This window comes from Sebastes umbrosus, chromosome 3 (assembly GCF_015220745.1).
Source record: "Sebastes umbrosus isolate fSebUmb1 chromosome 3, fSebUmb1.pri, whole genome shotgun sequence".
NCBI classification, from domain to species: domain Eukaryota; kingdom Metazoa; phylum Chordata; class Actinopteri; order Perciformes; family Sebastidae; genus Sebastes; species Sebastes umbrosus.
The window spans coordinates 7,048,933-7,066,437 of record NC_051271.1 but is presented as its reverse complement, the minus strand read 5'-3'; the positions used below and the strand labels follow the sequence as shown (position 1 = coordinate 7,066,437).

Genomic DNA, 17,505 nt, shown 5'->3' with positions numbered 1-17,505 from the left:
AACAAAGTGTAACAAAATATGAACCATTTAAATAGAAGGAAGTATAAAAATAGGAGCAGTATATACAGTATTGACAATAAACACACTATTAACAAAATTGCACAAGTGGAAAATGATATTTCACAGTGAGAATGAATGAATGAATGAATGAAAGACTTTATTTCGAACATAAAATAAATAAAAACAGATACAAAATAATAACAAACAAAACAAGAGTAATAGTGTTCTAAAAGGAGTAGGTTAGAAGTAAAACTTATATTTCCCTACCCCTTTCTCACTTCCTCTCTATTAACTCATATATCATAGAATGATAGAATGATAATATGATATATAAACTATCCCAGATTTATTTACATCCCAAATTAAATATATGAACAGCATCCTAAGTTTTTTTACAACCCACATATCCATCCGGAGTTAAAAAGTAGATATAAACCAACCCTTATCACAACTCTTCCTCAACCATATACCTCCCAAAAATATCTTTTTTGTATAGCTTTTTAAATGATGAATGAATGAATGAATGATTATATTTCGAACACAAAATAAATAAAAACAGATACAAAATAATAACAAACAAAACAAGAGTAATAGTGACCGAAAAGGAGTAGGTAAAAGTAAAACTTATATTTCCCTACCCCTTTCTCACTTCTCCACTAATAACTCGTATATCATAGAATAATAATATAATATAATATAAACTATCCCAGATTTATTTACATCCCAAATTAAATATATGAACAGCATCCCAAGTTTATTTACAACCCACATATCCATCCGGAGTTAAACAGTATATAACCAACCCTTAACACAACCCTTATCACAACTCTTCCTTAACCATATACCTCCCAAAAATATCTTTTTTGTATAGCTTTTTAAATTGATTTATATTTGTGCTCTGCTTCAACCCATCACCCAACCCATTCCACAAATCCACCCCAAAGACTGAAATACACAACCTCTTCTTTTTTGTACGAACACAATGCTTTTTAAAATTCAATTTTCCTCTTAAATTATAACCCCCCTCCCTGTCACAAAACAGGGTTTGATAGCTCAGAGCTTATTATGCCCTTTTCTATCCATAGAGGAAATCATTGGGGGGAGGAGAGAGGAGATGGAGGAGGAGCCCAGTTGGTGTTGAGGCATCATGGCCCATGCAAGGCCAGTTGAGGAGTTTTTTATTTATTTTTTTCTTCCCTTTCCTCATAACAAAATAAGATAAAATGAAATATGGATAAAACAAAATTGAGAGAAAAATAAATTAAAGAAAGAGAACAAAAAAGAAAAAAAAAGAAAAATAAAGAAAGAAAACTTTAAAAAACTATTACTATTACTAGTACTACTTCATTTCCGCACTCTAGTGTGTTATTCAGTAAGTCGTAACAAACCCTTTATCTATGTTTAAATTTAAAAAAAAATGTATTTGAATATTTAAAGCTTCAGTAGGCAGATTTTTTGTTTGCATCTTTGGGCAATAATTCCATAATAACCTTTCAGCATATGTGTTCTAAATTTGTGAACAATACAAAGAACAATTAAATCGATACATAGGTAAACAATACAAATAAAGGAAATAAAGTGTTAAAAAAAAAACCCAACAACATAAAATTTAATTTTTAAAAAAGTAACATAAAACGCAAAGCATGTCAAGGGTTAATATAAATAAATTCATAGCAGTAACTTAAGTAAAAACTGGGAGCACAAACTCACTGTTTTACTAGCCTTTTTGTTTTTTTGCAGAATATATTGTCTTAATATATAGTTCCATTTCTTTCTTGAAAACACTAAAGTGAGGTTTAACTCTCGCAAATTTGCATTTACACTTGTTACTGTTGCACTGACGCCGGGTCGGGTTGCTGAGTGGAATGTACTTTTTAATCATTTGACTTTGAATATCATCATAACATTATTGATCAAGATAATGTTGTGACAATTGATCCAATGGTACTTGAGAGGAGAAACGGTTGAAATACTGGTATATATCATTTTTAAATAAATGTTTCATCATGTGATGTTTTAAGAAAAAAGACAATACAATACAGTTTGTTTTAGCAGCTGCATTTATATAACATGGGGCATTCGTTTGGTTATTAACCAACTCTCCAGTGTAACAAATTCAATAGCATGTAAAAATCTATTTCAAAGAGAAATGCACTAATGTGACACAATTAATTAGAAACGTAACAGATTCAGTAAATTCTTCTGACACACAATGTTTGAACATATCGATCTCCATCTTCATCCTGTAGCTTTTCTGTCTTAACACGTTGCTGTAAAAAGATGTGTGACATGCGGATACCTGCAGAGACAGAAAACAAAACACATTACACAATTAAAATTACAACAAACATATTATTTAAATACAATATATACAATATTTTTTCTATATATAAAATATGCAATCTCATTTCTTATAAATGGCGACATATGAAGTAATTATAATCATGTTTGAGATCCAAATAAAATGTATATATTTTACAAAGGATTTGTCTGGCAATTAATCTAGTCCTCCTTTATTTTGCAAATGGTCATTTTCTTGTGCAATTCCACAAAAACATCATAACTAAAATGGGGACACATAACCTGAGGAAACACATTTATACTGTGAGACATACAGATGCAGAATTTGATACAAAATCTGCAACTCATAAGATATTATGTCCTGTACACCAGATAGAGAAACCCTACAATACCAGGCATTTGTTATTAATGGTTACTTTTGAAGCCTTTAGCTTAAGAATGACCCATTTTGAGCTTGTGTGTACAGCAGCACTCCTTTTCATCCAGGTTGCCTGCTCTGACGTGATACAACTCAGTACAAAAATATTTCGAAAAGAACAACAATTTCAATACCTGTCTGTGGTCAGCGGGACACCCATCCCAGATCCTTTCTTTATCAGGTACAATCAAGCCAATCCTGGTTCTTACATTTCCCGGGCTTCAGTCCTGTGTTTCAAAGGGAGAGATGTTTGAATCAGCCCAAATACAAGGCAGGATTTGCTCTATTCATTCTCTGAATTAGTACAGTATTTTACCATTGCTTTGGCTCATTTTTCACAACAGGGTTCCAATGGCCCAAACGCTAAACCCTTAATGCAACTAAGAGCCAAACTGACTTTCTAATTGTTTTACCTTCAAACCCAAAAGTCCTTACATACAAAAGCAAAACACTAAATCGCATATCAAATGCTCAGAATACAGACACTCCACTTATTAAGCATACAATAACTGAATCAATAATAACATGCGTTTTTTTTATGCATTTCTTCTCATTTCAACAGCTTCACCTTGGTGAGCAGCACTGCTATAGATCTCAGGTGTGTTAAAGTAGTGGAGCAGTAGCGGTCTGCACTTTGTTTTGGACAGAAACAGCTGGGACAGTTTTGTTTCTGCTAGGAGAGAGACATCTGAACACAGAGTGAACTTGTTTTTCTGGCTTCATTGTCTCATTTTCACTTTATTTCAAAACCAGGGAAGTGCAGTCCATTATGATAAATCCCTGACCATTGGTTGAGGAAGTACTCAGATCTTTTACCTATAATTAAAAGTACTAATACGGTATTGCTAATACCACAGCGTAGAAATACTCGGTTACAAGTAAAAGTCCTGCATTCAAAATCTTACTTAAGTAAAATCACAAACGTATTAGCATCAAAATACACTTAAAGTACCAAAAGTAAAAGTACTCATTATACAGAATGGCCCATTACATAATAATATCATATTATTGGATTATAATTATTGATGCATTCATGTGTTCAACACTTTATTGTTGCAGCTGGTAAAGATGGAGCTTATTTTAATTACTTTATATGCAACTGGCCTAACCTATAATAATACATGATAATTTATTAGTTGATTTATATTGTGTATTAATAATATAAATCTGCAAAGTAACTTAAGTTGTCAAATAAATGTGGTGGAGTAAAAAGTACAATATTTGCCTCAAAAATGTAGTGGAATAGAAGTATAAAGTGTCATGAAATGGAAATACTCAAGTAAAGTACCTCAAAATTGTACTTAAGTACAGTACTTTAGTAAATGTACTTAGTTACATTCCACCACTTTCCCTAATATACAGGTGGAACTACACAGCAGTATGACCACCTCGGCCTACTTCTTTTAAAACCTTTATTTAAATCACACATTTACAATGTGTTGAATGCTGAAAATGTAACACAAATGTATAGAACATTTGTTTAAATTTACAATGGAAATAGAAGTACATAAAGTACAATCAGTTATACCAATTCAGTTAATAAAGAGAGACGAAATATATCGTCAGGATGTAGTATAAATAATAATAATAAAATAAAGAAATACTAATACTACTACTACTACTACTACTAATAACAATAATAATAATAATGATAGTATTATTATTATTATTGTTATTATTATTAATAATAATAATAATAATAATAATAATAATAATAATAATAATAATAATAATAATAGAAACATTTTGAGTAAATTTTAGTTAATATAGTAATTTGTTACAAATTTAAGAGACATAAAATTACATTCAATTTCAATCAAAACCAACTTATAAGATGAGGTAAGACATTTAGCTTTATGAATAATGTGAATAATAATAATAATATGAATATGAATATGAATAATAATATGAAAAATGTCCCTACCACTTCCTACTTTCTACCTCGACTAGTGACATCATATACATCCATTCATCCAGGATTAAGAATGATAGAAATAGCTTGTAAAGTGCTGTTGTGTTGTCTGCAGATGTAGGAGTATATCCTGTTTTGTTTATTTGTTATCTGAAATGTTGTTATGCTTTCCATCTCAGGGCCACCACATATCACAACATTGGAAATCATGTGCTGTTTTATATAAATGTTAATATATATATATGTATATATATATATATTTATACTGTATATACATATATATATATATATATATGACCGAACCATGGAGAATCTTGTATGATAATAGATTGTTGTGAAGACAAAGGTTGATGCATTTGAATAAACACAAATACCTCACCAATGAGAAAAGACAAAATATAAGTGGTGATATTTGTACTTACTACAATACTTCCTACATAATTTGTCTCTTTCCCTGCTGAGTTCAGTGTTATTGGCTGTGAACCGGACAATCGTTTTCCTGAGATTGGTGTTATCGGCCAGTAACTGGTTTTTCTCTCTTGTCCAGCTGGTTTTGTCTTTATTCACTATTGTAGAAAAGGGGAACAACAAAACAGAACAACTGAATATTCCCACATATCATTGAAATCATCATATAATAAAAAACATGTGAAGTGCTGATTTCTTTACCGTTTCTGTTACTAAAATTAGGAAAAACTCACTTTGAACCCCGAGGAAGATGATCCCGGCTAGGAGGAGAAGACCCACCACACCCAGAAACACAGAATCAGGTCTGATATGATTCCTCCTTCCTGAGTCTCCAGGGACGACTGACACAAATAAATAATCAACATCAGGCTCAGGATTTTGAGGATTTTGTTATCTATTATTTCTACATGTAAGCTACAATTCATGAAACACAAGGAAATGACATTAAAAACACCTCTTCAGAGTCACCAAAATCACACTGTTGTACCACACTACCAAACCACACAGAAAACTAAACATACACTGAAATTAAAAAATAAGAAAATAAAGGAAATAAAATCAAAATCTATGTCGACCCCGTTGACCCCGTTTCCGTACCTGAGTGCTGCTGAGCCTCTGCAGGTCCCGGTGTGTTTGGTGACATGCCCTCCACCCAGGGGTTTTCGTACACTCTCAGGCTTTCTGAACTGACGTAGATGTTCACTATATTCTCCTTGTCGTCCTGATCACAGTAAAACTTGTTGACCTTGCCAGGCTCAGCGTTCACGTCCCCAGACATGTTATAACTTAACGATTGCTCGCAGTATCACAAAGTTTGGTTTTAATCCTGATATAATAGCTGTGTCTGTTTTCTGAATGACTCTGGACATCCACACTGGTGACGCCGTATAAAAGGGGAAGAGCCGTAAAACAGGAAGTCATCAGTTATTACTGTTTGGTCTATCTGCTTGTTCCTCCTAAAGTCACCTGGTTGACAGTCACTTTGACATTTGATTTGTTGTCCATAACGTGTTTCAAGTTTCAGTGACCACTTAAAGCTAGAGTTGGAAATGTTCTTCAACATTTTTTTTTGTTATATTTGTAGAAATTCTCATTACATCCCGAGCGCAATCAATAAATCAGATAGGATAGGATATCTTGTGGCTGTTCTAGGCCAGTAATAAGCCTGTACCATCGTTTCAGGTTACCTGCCTGTCTACCTGCCTGCGTGCACTCTGCCCGTACACTCATTATGCATCACCGGAGTCTTCCACCAGCGGCTAGATTGACAGCTGTGAGTACAATAGTTTGTTGTTCACGTTCATAATGATTATTTTGTGGGAGTGGCTTTGGAGGGAGGAACGGACGGGCTGTCAGTGATGCACTAGATTGAGGGACTTTTGGAGCTAGTGCTGCTAGCTGCTTTCATTAGAAAAGAGTTGGCAACACTGGGCTCAGTTTTTCGGTTGGATAATTTTATAAATCTAATGTACTCTTGCTAGATTCTTAAGATTACCAACCCTAGATTTAAATGAAAAGCAAACATACATTAAATGAACCAAAACAAAGACAATGAATGGGCCCCATAGACTGTATATACGGCCACAGCTTGTCATCGAGAGAGACTCACAGCTGTCAATTATAACGTCTCACCCCCTTTTTATAGCATCAAATAACTAATTAAAACCAAACTTATCAGAAAAATGAACACTTGATCAAACATCAGCGTGATAAGAACTACCTAAAATGACAGAAACCATCCAAACCAAAAATGTATTTGACGTGTACTTTGACTTTTTAGTTTGGACCATGTCCTATCTGATAACATGGAGGAGGTGAGCTTTATGACCTATACTGCAGTCAGCCACCAGGGGGCGATCCAGATGTTATGTCTTCACTTTTGGGGAGCTTTCATGTCGTCCATCTTCATACACAGTCCATGGCGGGCCCCTAATTATAGAAAGGCATAAACAAAGAACAAAACCCTACGATGGCCAGGCATAATGACTTTTTCCATTTTCAATATATATTTAAAATAAGATGTAGGTCTACAGTTTATATTAAATGAAACATTTTCCTCTATCTTTTTCCACTCCAATGAATATGTTTGAAGGTTTCTCTCCAATATATATATGTAGCGTTGAATTTGTTGGCATGGTTTCTTGTGCAATACCACAAAAACACCTAGACTAAAATTAGGATAGCCTGAGGGAACACATTTATAATACAGTGAGTCATGGTAGATGCATAATTTGATACAAAGCTTGTAATACATAACACATTACCTCCGGTGCACCTGATAGAAAAAATCGTACAATACCAGGCATTTAGATCAGAAAATGTAAAAATAAGTTGAATCACTGTTATATTCACGGTGACGGAGGAATGATAATGTGACTATTGGTTAATTTTGAAGCATTTAGCTTAACTTAAAGGGATAGTTTGGGTGTTTGGAAGTGGGGTTGTATCAGGCACTTATCCATAGTCAGTGTATTACCTGCAGTAGATGACGGTTGGCAAACCACTGTTTCTCCAAACTGAGGGCGTGCCTCATACCACCCCACTTCAAAACACCCAAACTATCCCTTTAAGAATGGCCATTTTGATCTTTTGTGTACTAAAATGGAGCAAAGGAATTGATGTGTTTTGCTCTACAATGTTCAGAAATTATTTTATAGAAAGATACATTTCCATTGTTGTTGGGTCAGGCAGCACATACCTTTTTACTGTCTAATGCCACCAACATTTTGCACCGTATGCGGTGAATGTGTTGGCATGTATTGTAGTACATTCCCTTTGAGATAGCCTACTCCTCCAGCATTAAAGTCCCTGCTGCACACATATAGTCCACCCACACAGGTGTTTACCCAGCAGAGCTCCTCCCGAGTGACCAGAGGACTAATCAGCCAAAGTGAAAACACCTGTGTGGGTGTGCAGAGCCTTTAATATCTGTGCATTAAACCAGTGCTTCCCAACCTAGGAGTCGGGACCCCCAAGGGGGTCGCGAAATAATTTCCGGTGGTCACCAGATGGTTGTAGAGTATGGAGGACCACAAGAGTCCTCAAGTCCACAAGGGAGATTAAAACCTATATTCTTAATTCAATTTGTGATCCAGTTATTTATTTCTCTTTTTAAATTTTTTTAAATTCCATTATTTATTTATGAATTCATTAATGTATTTTTAAATGACATACTTTTATAAATGCCTTTTTTTATTTGAACTATTTATTGATGGATTATAATTGATATGATATAATTTGCCTTAGAATAGATTTTATTGAGTGTGCGTGCACATTTCTGACGGGGGACTTTCGGCGGGTCAGGTGGAAAGAAAAAGCGTTCAGCTGTCTGAGCCAGAGCACCTCAACATCATGTAGGCTTGTCTGATGACTTCCCAGCATGCACTTGGGCAATGCAATTACCATCATCATTTAATCTGCACTGTTACTGGTGTTATTGTGATCTGCATTGTGTCCTGATGTTTCCATTGGTGTTCACATTTCCACATTGTTGTACAAGTAGACATACAAATAAATGTTATTCCTTGCAAGTTTTTTTTTTCCTGTTTGAAAACCTTATCTTGACAGAACATGTCTACTTGCACAGTTTACTATTATTAAAGGGATAGTAAAGGGGTTTTGAAGTGGGGATGTTTGAAGTACTTACCCATAGTCAGTGTATTACCTACAGTAGATGGCGGTCGGAAAGCCCCCAGCTTGGAGAAACAGACAGGAGTACCAGCAAAGAGTATAGAAGCAAAGAGACTATACTCCCATGCTTTTTTGACAACAGCACTGCCGCCATTTTGCACTGAAAACGCCAATGAGTCTGTGGCCATGGATGTACAAAGAGACATCTGCAAATCAGAGGATTGATTTTTTTTTTTTAGGTAAATCAACTTCCCCGTACGAACACTTATATAGCCCTCAATTAAATCGTTATGTCCTAAAAGTTGTAAAAATGAACTAATTGCTGAATCCAGAGTGGTTTTCCTCGGCATAATGAACGTGCATCAGACCCACGGGACTACACCGCCCTGCTCGCTCATATGACATATCCGGTTCTTGCAGCTTCAAACTGAAAGGGCGGAGGTCAGACAGTGATTGATTTCTGATAGAATGCCCCATGTACTAAATCACTCAGTCGTTGCAATTAACAAAATCATCCGAGACAAATGTTTTGCTAATACATCACAGACACAACAAATAATTCATGAATTTCATATTACTGAAGTTGAGCTCGGAAGTTTATTTATGCATAAAAAATACAGCACAGAGATGCACTCCGTTTCTCTCAGAGGAGAAGAATGTACAATATATTATTAATATTTTACATGTGAGAGAGCAAAACAGATGTCGAATCAGTTCAAGAATGTACAATAATAATTTGATTTCATCTCATTTTCTCACAGATAAACATTACACTGCTACTGCAGGGCAAATCATTCCAGGTATATGTTCCATCAATGTCTGAAATCTCAGCACAGTCTTCTCCTTGACTTCCATAATTATCTGGCTGGCCGTCCTTTCTCCAGTACCTAGAGACAACAAAATCTGCTCAACCATAAATTTAAACCATTACTAAAATATTAGAAATGAATACAGTTGGAGCATGTTAAAATGAGGTCCCACATAATTATGATTTTAACAGAACATTAAATATAAACAAACACAGAAAGCTCAGGTGTTTCATTTGGAAGATTCAGATTCTGGATGCTCAATATCACATAATTTCTCGATATATATACACTAGTTCTTTATTGCCAATCTATAAATCATTCTTCATCACTTTTAATTCAAGTCTGTGCAGACTTTTCCTCCAGAGCCACATTAAGACTGAGCCCCGAGCTTTATTGTAAATTGATCAATTAATTAAGTAGGCACTGTTTGTTTCCTTGTTCTGACAAACATTTTGAATGTAGCATGGTGAAATTGGAAAATGTCTTACTTTTCGGTAGGTACCGTTCTATCTACCCATTTCCACTCTCCTTCGCTCTCTTCATCGGTCAGACCAATCCAGTAATCTTGGTTAAGTGAGCTGATGAATGTCTAGATTTCAAAGATTATAATCAGATATTTATCATTCTTTATTTACTGTTCTTCCAAAGACATTAGGCACATAAAGAGCCCCCGTTCTGACATGTCACAGTAGGAAAAGCACAGGTGTAAATGCTAAAATGAATGATGGCTGAATTCCATTTAGCTGCTTCAGTTTCAGGGTCCTGGCATTGTGCATGCTGGCTCACTGGCTCACTGTCATGACTTACTGGGACACTTGAATAGAACGGCGCTATCGTTAATGTTATTAGAAACACCCGTGATTTTCCTACTATGACAAGTCAAAACATCTGCTGGCCTGTTGTGATATGGTGCCTTCAAATGTGGTTGTGTTTACCGTGTTCGTGAGAAGAGTCCATATGAACGCCCCCCTCTTGTGGTATTCACAACCTTGTAAGTGGAAAGTTTCTGAAAGCTCCGAGTTCACGAGCTGTGACATGTTTGTTGACGTTGTCAGAAATGGCGGAGGCCATGAAAGTACATTTTTTGGTGCATAATAAGTTAATTTATTACACGGCTGTGTTGAATACTTGATTATGATTGGTCAATCATGGCGTTCTGTGGTCTGTAATTTCTGTATTACAGACCGTTGCTATGGGCGCAGTTCAGATGTCAGACTCTGGCGGACCATTTTTGTGTCAAAATATTGTTTTCTTCAGTAAGTAGCCGTGTAATAAGCGGGATAAAGTACAGCTAGCGGGTCATTGTTGTGAAAGAATCCCCTTCAGGGCGATGAGAGACACAGACAATGCAGCATCACCATGTCGGGGACTCTTTCACAACAATGACCGGCTCGCTGTACATTATCCCTTACATATTGTAAAATTAGTTATATATATTTTTTCTTGTAATTTTATAATATGTCTGAGGAAAATGTAGATATTCTCAACAGCCTCATCTTCTTCCTCTGTCATTATGCCTTTGCATTTCCTGCATTATGTTACCTACTTGCTAGCTTGCTAAATTGTTAGCCTCTGTGGCTTCTAGATGCCGACAGTAACGTTAATATTGCCGTTGCTTAGCAGCGGTGTTCTCACCACTTGAACGGCAAGCATATCGTGTACACGACTTCCCATGTTGTAAACATGAGCTCACGAGTTTCATTTGAAGGCACCAATAATGCAGGTAGAAGAGTAAAAAAACAGAACTATCACAATAATCACAAATTTAAATGCATCATTTCCCCTTCTTACATTGTTCATATCCTGTATTCACTTCTGCAACTTTGCAGAAGTCATTATAGACTTCCTCTTCGTTGTTTCGTACATTTCAGGAAGACTAAAACCTGCTTTGCCACACTAACCTTTTTTTCTCCACTTCCACCTTTTTAAAAGGCCAAACTTTCCACTGCATACAATATCACAGCAAGCAAAGTGTTTCTTAATCCATTATTGAACACATAGGTTTGTTTTATTTCTGATGCAAATCTTTAACATGTATCAGAAACCATTAATAACAATAACAAAAAAGTCCTAATATTAAAATGATGAATTTGGAAAGGGAAGCAGGTTTTGTATTTTGGTAGCATTTACAAATCTTTTAAAGAGTATAGGCCTGCAGTTTGCAGAGAATATATAGGTTCAAGAGAAAGAAACATTTTTCATTCCACTCACCTGTTCCTGTAAGCTAGATATGATCGCCAGGTCTGAAGCTTTTCCTTGACAGAACGTCCTGCTGTCACGCCAGTTTTTTCTTGAGGTGACCACCAAATAACAACTAGAGCCAAATGTTATCCAGGGACAGGAACAGCTCGGTTTCTCTGTTTACAACACAAAATGACATGTCTTCTGTCACAATAGCTACTGTATGTTACGACGGAGCATAAGGGCCACATTGAGGGAACAAAAATCTGAAATTTCTAGAATAAAGTCGTAATATTACGAGAATAAAGTCATAACTTTATGAGAAAAAAAGTAATTTCCTCCTCCACTAAAGAGGCAATTTCCCCCAGGTCCGTGTGGTACTTTCTTCGGAATAAATGCAGTTGATGTTGAAGTTGCAGCGATGATATAGTCACCGGATGGGGTTTAATAGGAGAACATCAGATTACTTGAGTGTGTATGCGGTTGAATTAGTTGCAATTCTGTTAGCATTGGAGTGGGCAGAGGATATAAGAGAGAGTAAAATACTCATCTGTAGTGATTCAGTTTCATCACTGTCAAGCATTAAATCAGGAACATCCAAATACCATCAAGACCTAGTATATGAAATATTGTTCACATATAACCAGACAGGGGAAGGACATAGTATTCGTGTGGGTACCAGCACACTCAGGGATACCAAGGCCTATGGAAAGGAGGCTGGGTCACGGGCGGACATGGGTATAGGGTACAACACATGCACAGTGTAACTGAAGCTGCGGTCGTGCGTTGCGATTGGCTCAATTTCAGAGATTGCAGGCCAGATTTTACTTTGCATGTGTTATACCCCCGGAGGTATGACGCGTTGGTGACGCGTTGATGACGCGTGACCCAGCTTCCTTTCCATAGGCCTTGAGGGATACCAGGAAACGAGAAGGCAGATAAATTAGCAAAGGAGGCGACCATGAAAGAGCAGGTCGAAAGAAGCTTAAAACGTTCAAAATCGGAGGGAAAAAGCATTGTCTGGAGGGAGGTCAATAAACAGTGGCAGGAGCACTGGGATAGAGAGTCCAAAGGGAGACATTTACACAAAATCCAAAATAAAGTAGGAGGGGTAAGAAGTCATGGTAAAAACAGAAAAAAACAGGTTATAATTAGCAGACTAAGAATTGGGCACTGCCAATTGAACATCTCACTGCATATTATTGGAAAACAACCTACTGGTCACTGTAGCGAGTGTCAGGTCATGGAGACATTTGAACATGTACTTACTTAATGCACAAAGTATGAGTTAAATAGACGGAGTATGTTAGCAGGTTTGCAGAGGTTGGCACCTGTGGAGAATAGGATGGAGGATTTGCTTGGATGCGGGGACACGGTGGAGGGGAGAAAGGTGATTTTTAAGTTTCTGATCAACACTGGATGAATTTAGAGACTGTAGTAGAGTAGGGGTAGTGGACGGGTAAAACCAGAGGGAGGCAGCAATGCAACACAAAGGATGCCAGCTGCCGTAAAACCCCAAAGAAGAAGAAGAAGAAGAAGAAGAAGAAGAAGTCTGTGGCTGGCACCACTCCTCACGCACCATACCTTTGTTTGTTACTTGGTTTTTGGTTCTTTGTCTTTGTTTTTACAGCACAACATCCATGCAGCACATTTTCACACATCCACTCCCTACACTCACTCACTCTACAGATTCCTCCCATACATTCTTTTGACTTACTTTTTAAATATTTTGGTTAATAAATCACTTTATTTGTTCAGTATACCCGTGTGTCTCCCGTTTTTGTCACAGTTCTAGAGCCGGACTGTGACAAAATGACTATATGATAATAATATAATGACTTTATTCTCATAATACGACGACTTTTTTTTTTCTCGTAATATGACTTTTCCCTCAACGTGGCCCTTATACTCCGTCGTAGTATATAACTTCATGACAAGATAAAAGATAATAAAACACAATATAGAGCATCGTACCCGCTTGTATATGCTGTATATGCTGTATAGCCACTTGTCCTGTCTGAATTAGCCTAGCTAAAAAGCTCTCAATGTCTAAACAGTGGCTTAAAATATGCTAATTCACTTTAATTCAAAGTGTTAGATGAGAAGATTGACAACACTCTTGTATCTGTACTGTAAATATGAAGCTACAGTCAGTAGCATAGAGACTGGAAACAAGGGGAAACAGCTAGCTCTGTCCAAATGTAACAAGATCCACCTACAAGCACCTCTAAAGCTGCCTCATTAACACGTTACATCTTATTTGTTTAAGTCATACAAAAAGCAAGCTGTAAAAATGACAATAGCCATTTTAGGGAAGTTATGTTTATATCTTTGGCCAGGACCGGTAACTTCCTGGAGTCTCTGCTGGTTGCCTGGCAACCGCTTCCAGTCAAGAAATAGTCTGTTACACAACTATTTTTTAAACAAATGTTATATAACTTTTTAATTAGGGAGCTTTAGCTTTACTGTTTGGTTGAATTTTTTAAATTTTTTATAATATCTTTTGACAAAGACAGGCTAGCTGTTTCCCCTTGTTTCCAGTCTTATCGTAGGCTACGTCAGAGCGGTATCGATCCTCTCACCTAATTCCCGGCAAGAAAGACAACAAGTACAATTTCCAAAATGTCAAACTATACTTTGATTAAAACCATTATTCATATTTTCACTCACCAGCCAGTCTTTTAAATTCATCTCTCTCTTTGGTGAGGTTTTTGTTCGTGGCATTCAAACGTCCTTTCTCGATCTCTAACTGGCTCGTCTTTTTGGTCAGGTCGGCGTTGAGGCTTTTCATGTGGCTGTTACTCGTCTGTAGTTCGTCTCTCTCGCTGGTCAGGTTGACGTTGAGGCTTTTCATTTCTTTGTTACTCGTCTGTAGTTCGTTTCTCTCGCTGGTCAGGTTGACGTTGAGACTTTTAATTTTGATGTAACTTGTCTGTAGTTCGTTTCTCTCGCTGATCAGGTTGGCGTTGTCCCCCGACAGTCGATTTTTCTCTAGAATAACTGGCACAGCAAGGGTCCAACATGTGGAAGGCTCAAAGATCACGTACATCATATATACGGGTAATGTACCATATAGTTAGAATATAGAAAAAAACATACATACGACCACCAGGACAATGACTGCCACCAGGAAGAGAAGACACAGCAGCCCCAGAAACAATGCAGCAGCTCCGGGACGAGTCTTCTTTCCTGAACTCACATTGACTGAAGCGGCTGTGGGCACAAATAAACAGTACTGATGAGAGTTGAGAATTAGTGGCATACTCTTAATTAGGATTTGCATTTAATATCTAGTTGGGTTTTGATCCATTAAAAGTTAACAATTAGTTATTTTTAGCTACCCACGTTTAAAAATGCCCTTGGCTATATACAGTCCCCTTATCTAAAAGAAGTTTATTCAAGTGTGCTATTAGTATACCTCTTTTAAACTTAAAATAAGAGTGTATGCTTTCAGTTTACTTTTTATGTACTTATCAGAGATATACTTAACAAAAGTATACTTAATTATACTTGGCTTATATACTGAGAAGTATACAGAAAAGTCTAAGTATACTTGGCTTATACTGACAAGTATACAGAAAAGTCTAAGTATACTTGGCTCATACTGAGAATTATTTTGCATTCTCCGTTATGCGCGAAAACCTTTTTTCTCTATCATCACAAAACATCAAGTCAAATAGCAAAAGGAAACAAGTCTCTTTATGTAATATACTATAAGTTAAAGAAAACTTACAAGTATACTTGAAGTAAAAACTATTAAAATAGTAGTTTACTGAGAGTATACTTTCAAACGAACTTTCATGAAATAAAGGAGGGGCTACAAGTATATAACTAGTAAACAAAAGGTATACCTATAAGTTCACTTTTAGTCCACTTCATAGTATAGTTGAGGTACAAAATACAACTTAGTTGTGTACTCAAAGTTTGCTATTCTTACACTTAAAGTACACTTAAAAGTGTATTTTTATAAATTAAAAAGTGGGTCAATTTAGTCCCAAGAAGTATTAAAGTACATCTGCTAGTACATTGATATTAGTATACTTAGTACATAAAGTATACTTGGGAAATATACTTGAACTTTATTTAATTTTACTTTATAAAATAAACTTGAAGTATACTACTTTACTTTAAGGTAGCTAAACTTTGGTTGTTTTTTTTATGTCTCATCCAATCTTACAGTAAATACAATGTCCTATGTAATTTATATACATGAGACGGACAGACAGACAGGTAGATACTTTTCTGTTGGTCCTCAGTGGTGTTGTCCTGTGATTTGTCCTGTGATTTGTCCTTTGATTTGTCCTGTGATTGGTCCTGTGATTGGTCCTGTGGCGGACTCTCCTCTGCCCAGTAGTTGTCATAAATCCTTGCATCGTCGACGTCTTCGCAGGCGTCCTTGTTTCCGTCCTCCTTCGAAGCTGCCTGAAATCTAACTTTTTTGGTGAGGTCTGGTTTGGCATAGATATCCTCAGACATGCTGTTTTCTTCACTTCACCTAATTCAACTCAGGTGTTACCTACTCTGTTCTGTCCCACATCATTTTAGCATTTATATCACCATAAGGTACGGTACAGGGAAGAGGCAAGTAATTTAATCCCTTCGGTTTTAAAAAGGGAAGAAAATAGAGGAAATCACCTGGGTCATGATGCAGGATTACCTAATGACTCGAATAATTGCAGTACAATTGAGAGGGGTGACAATACAAAGCATTAAGCCACCATAATGTCCCATTATTTATCTTTTCTCTTTTCAACTATTACAGTTTTTCTCATTCGCTTTGGCTCAATTCCCGAAAGTGAATTATTATTTTTCAAAACAATAAGCTCAAACAAGCTCTGAATAATTAGTTTGTTGTTCGCAACTGATTAGAACTATAACTTTTTGCACACATGCGCTAGTTTGGCACATGTGTGCAAAAAGTAATTGTCTACAATATGCACAAAAAACACTTGCACACGTTTTGCTGATCAAAACTGACGAGTTGACTCAGTGAAACTGTCGTCCTCTTCACAACTTCTAAACATTCTTTCATCGCTTGAGCCATCACATGCAAAATGATCCATTCAATTATCAAAATCTGTCACACATACATGTATATTCCATAAATATCTATGACACGGTGTTTTGAACAGTGAGGAGGAACAAGTAGTTGTTTTTTACGAAACTACCGTTTTAATTGTTACAGGGTTTTGACGTCATTTTGTGACAAATGTTCTGTTCATTGTATATGACTTTACATGAGTGATCGAAGGTGAATTTTCTTTTTACAGTAGCCTACATGTAAAACATTGCTACACAAATACAGTTACTGTAAACAAACATGTATATATCCTGTAAACTTTAATCTACCGTTGAAATGGGAATCTAAACAGCTCAGTGTGAAAAACAACAGCATTCAGCTCAACAAAACTGACATTCTGGTATCGTACAGTATAAGCAGTCTGTGTCAACAAAAGAAAATAGAACAAAAGAGATTGTTTTGTATATTTGTATATAGGAAACATTTCCAGGGTTGACTGCCATAGTGAAAAAACGTCTAAACATTTTGACCAATACGGCTCATACGATGATCACACTATCTATCTATTTATCTATCTAGTGATGTTTCAGATTTCCATCATGCACCTGGGAGGCCAAACAGGTAAAAGTGGTCAGCTAAAATAATTCATCCCACCAGAACCTCAGTTTCCTGTTACAGTGAAGCAGAGAATCACATGTGTGAATACTGAGCTGCCACCTGTATTACTATGTTTGTTGCTTCTTGTGAGTGCAGTCCAGAACAACAG

The 17,505-nt window shown here is 36.3% G+C and overlaps 1 protein-coding gene and 1 long non-coding RNA gene across 2 annotated transcripts; one reads left to right on the top strand and one right to left on the bottom strand.

The window, feature by feature from the left end:
- Window positions 1-1,444: 1,444 nt before the first annotated feature.
- On the top strand, window positions 1,445-13,252 carry LOC119485256. The gene is made up of 3 exons (XR_005206230.1): window positions 1,445-1,457; window positions 7,621-7,623; window positions 13,166-13,252. It is a non-coding gene; the product is annotated as an uncharacterized LOC119485256 (long non-coding RNA).
- LOC119485248 (CD209 antigen-like protein B) lies at window positions 8,967-16,240 on the bottom strand. The gene is made up of 6 exons (XM_037764690.1): window positions 15,958-16,240; window positions 14,819-14,932; window positions 14,390-14,719; window positions 11,750-11,895; window positions 10,027-10,127; window positions 8,967-9,616 (listed from the first exon to the last, which is right to left on the bottom strand). Exons 1-6 carry the CDS (start codon window positions 16,193-16,195, stop codon window positions 9,472-9,474), a joined length of 1,074 nt encoding a protein of 357 aa, XP_037620618.1. The 5' UTR covers window positions 16,196-16,240; the 3' UTR covers window positions 8,967-9,471.
- Between the last annotated feature and the right edge of the window lie 1,265 nt (window positions 16,241-17,505).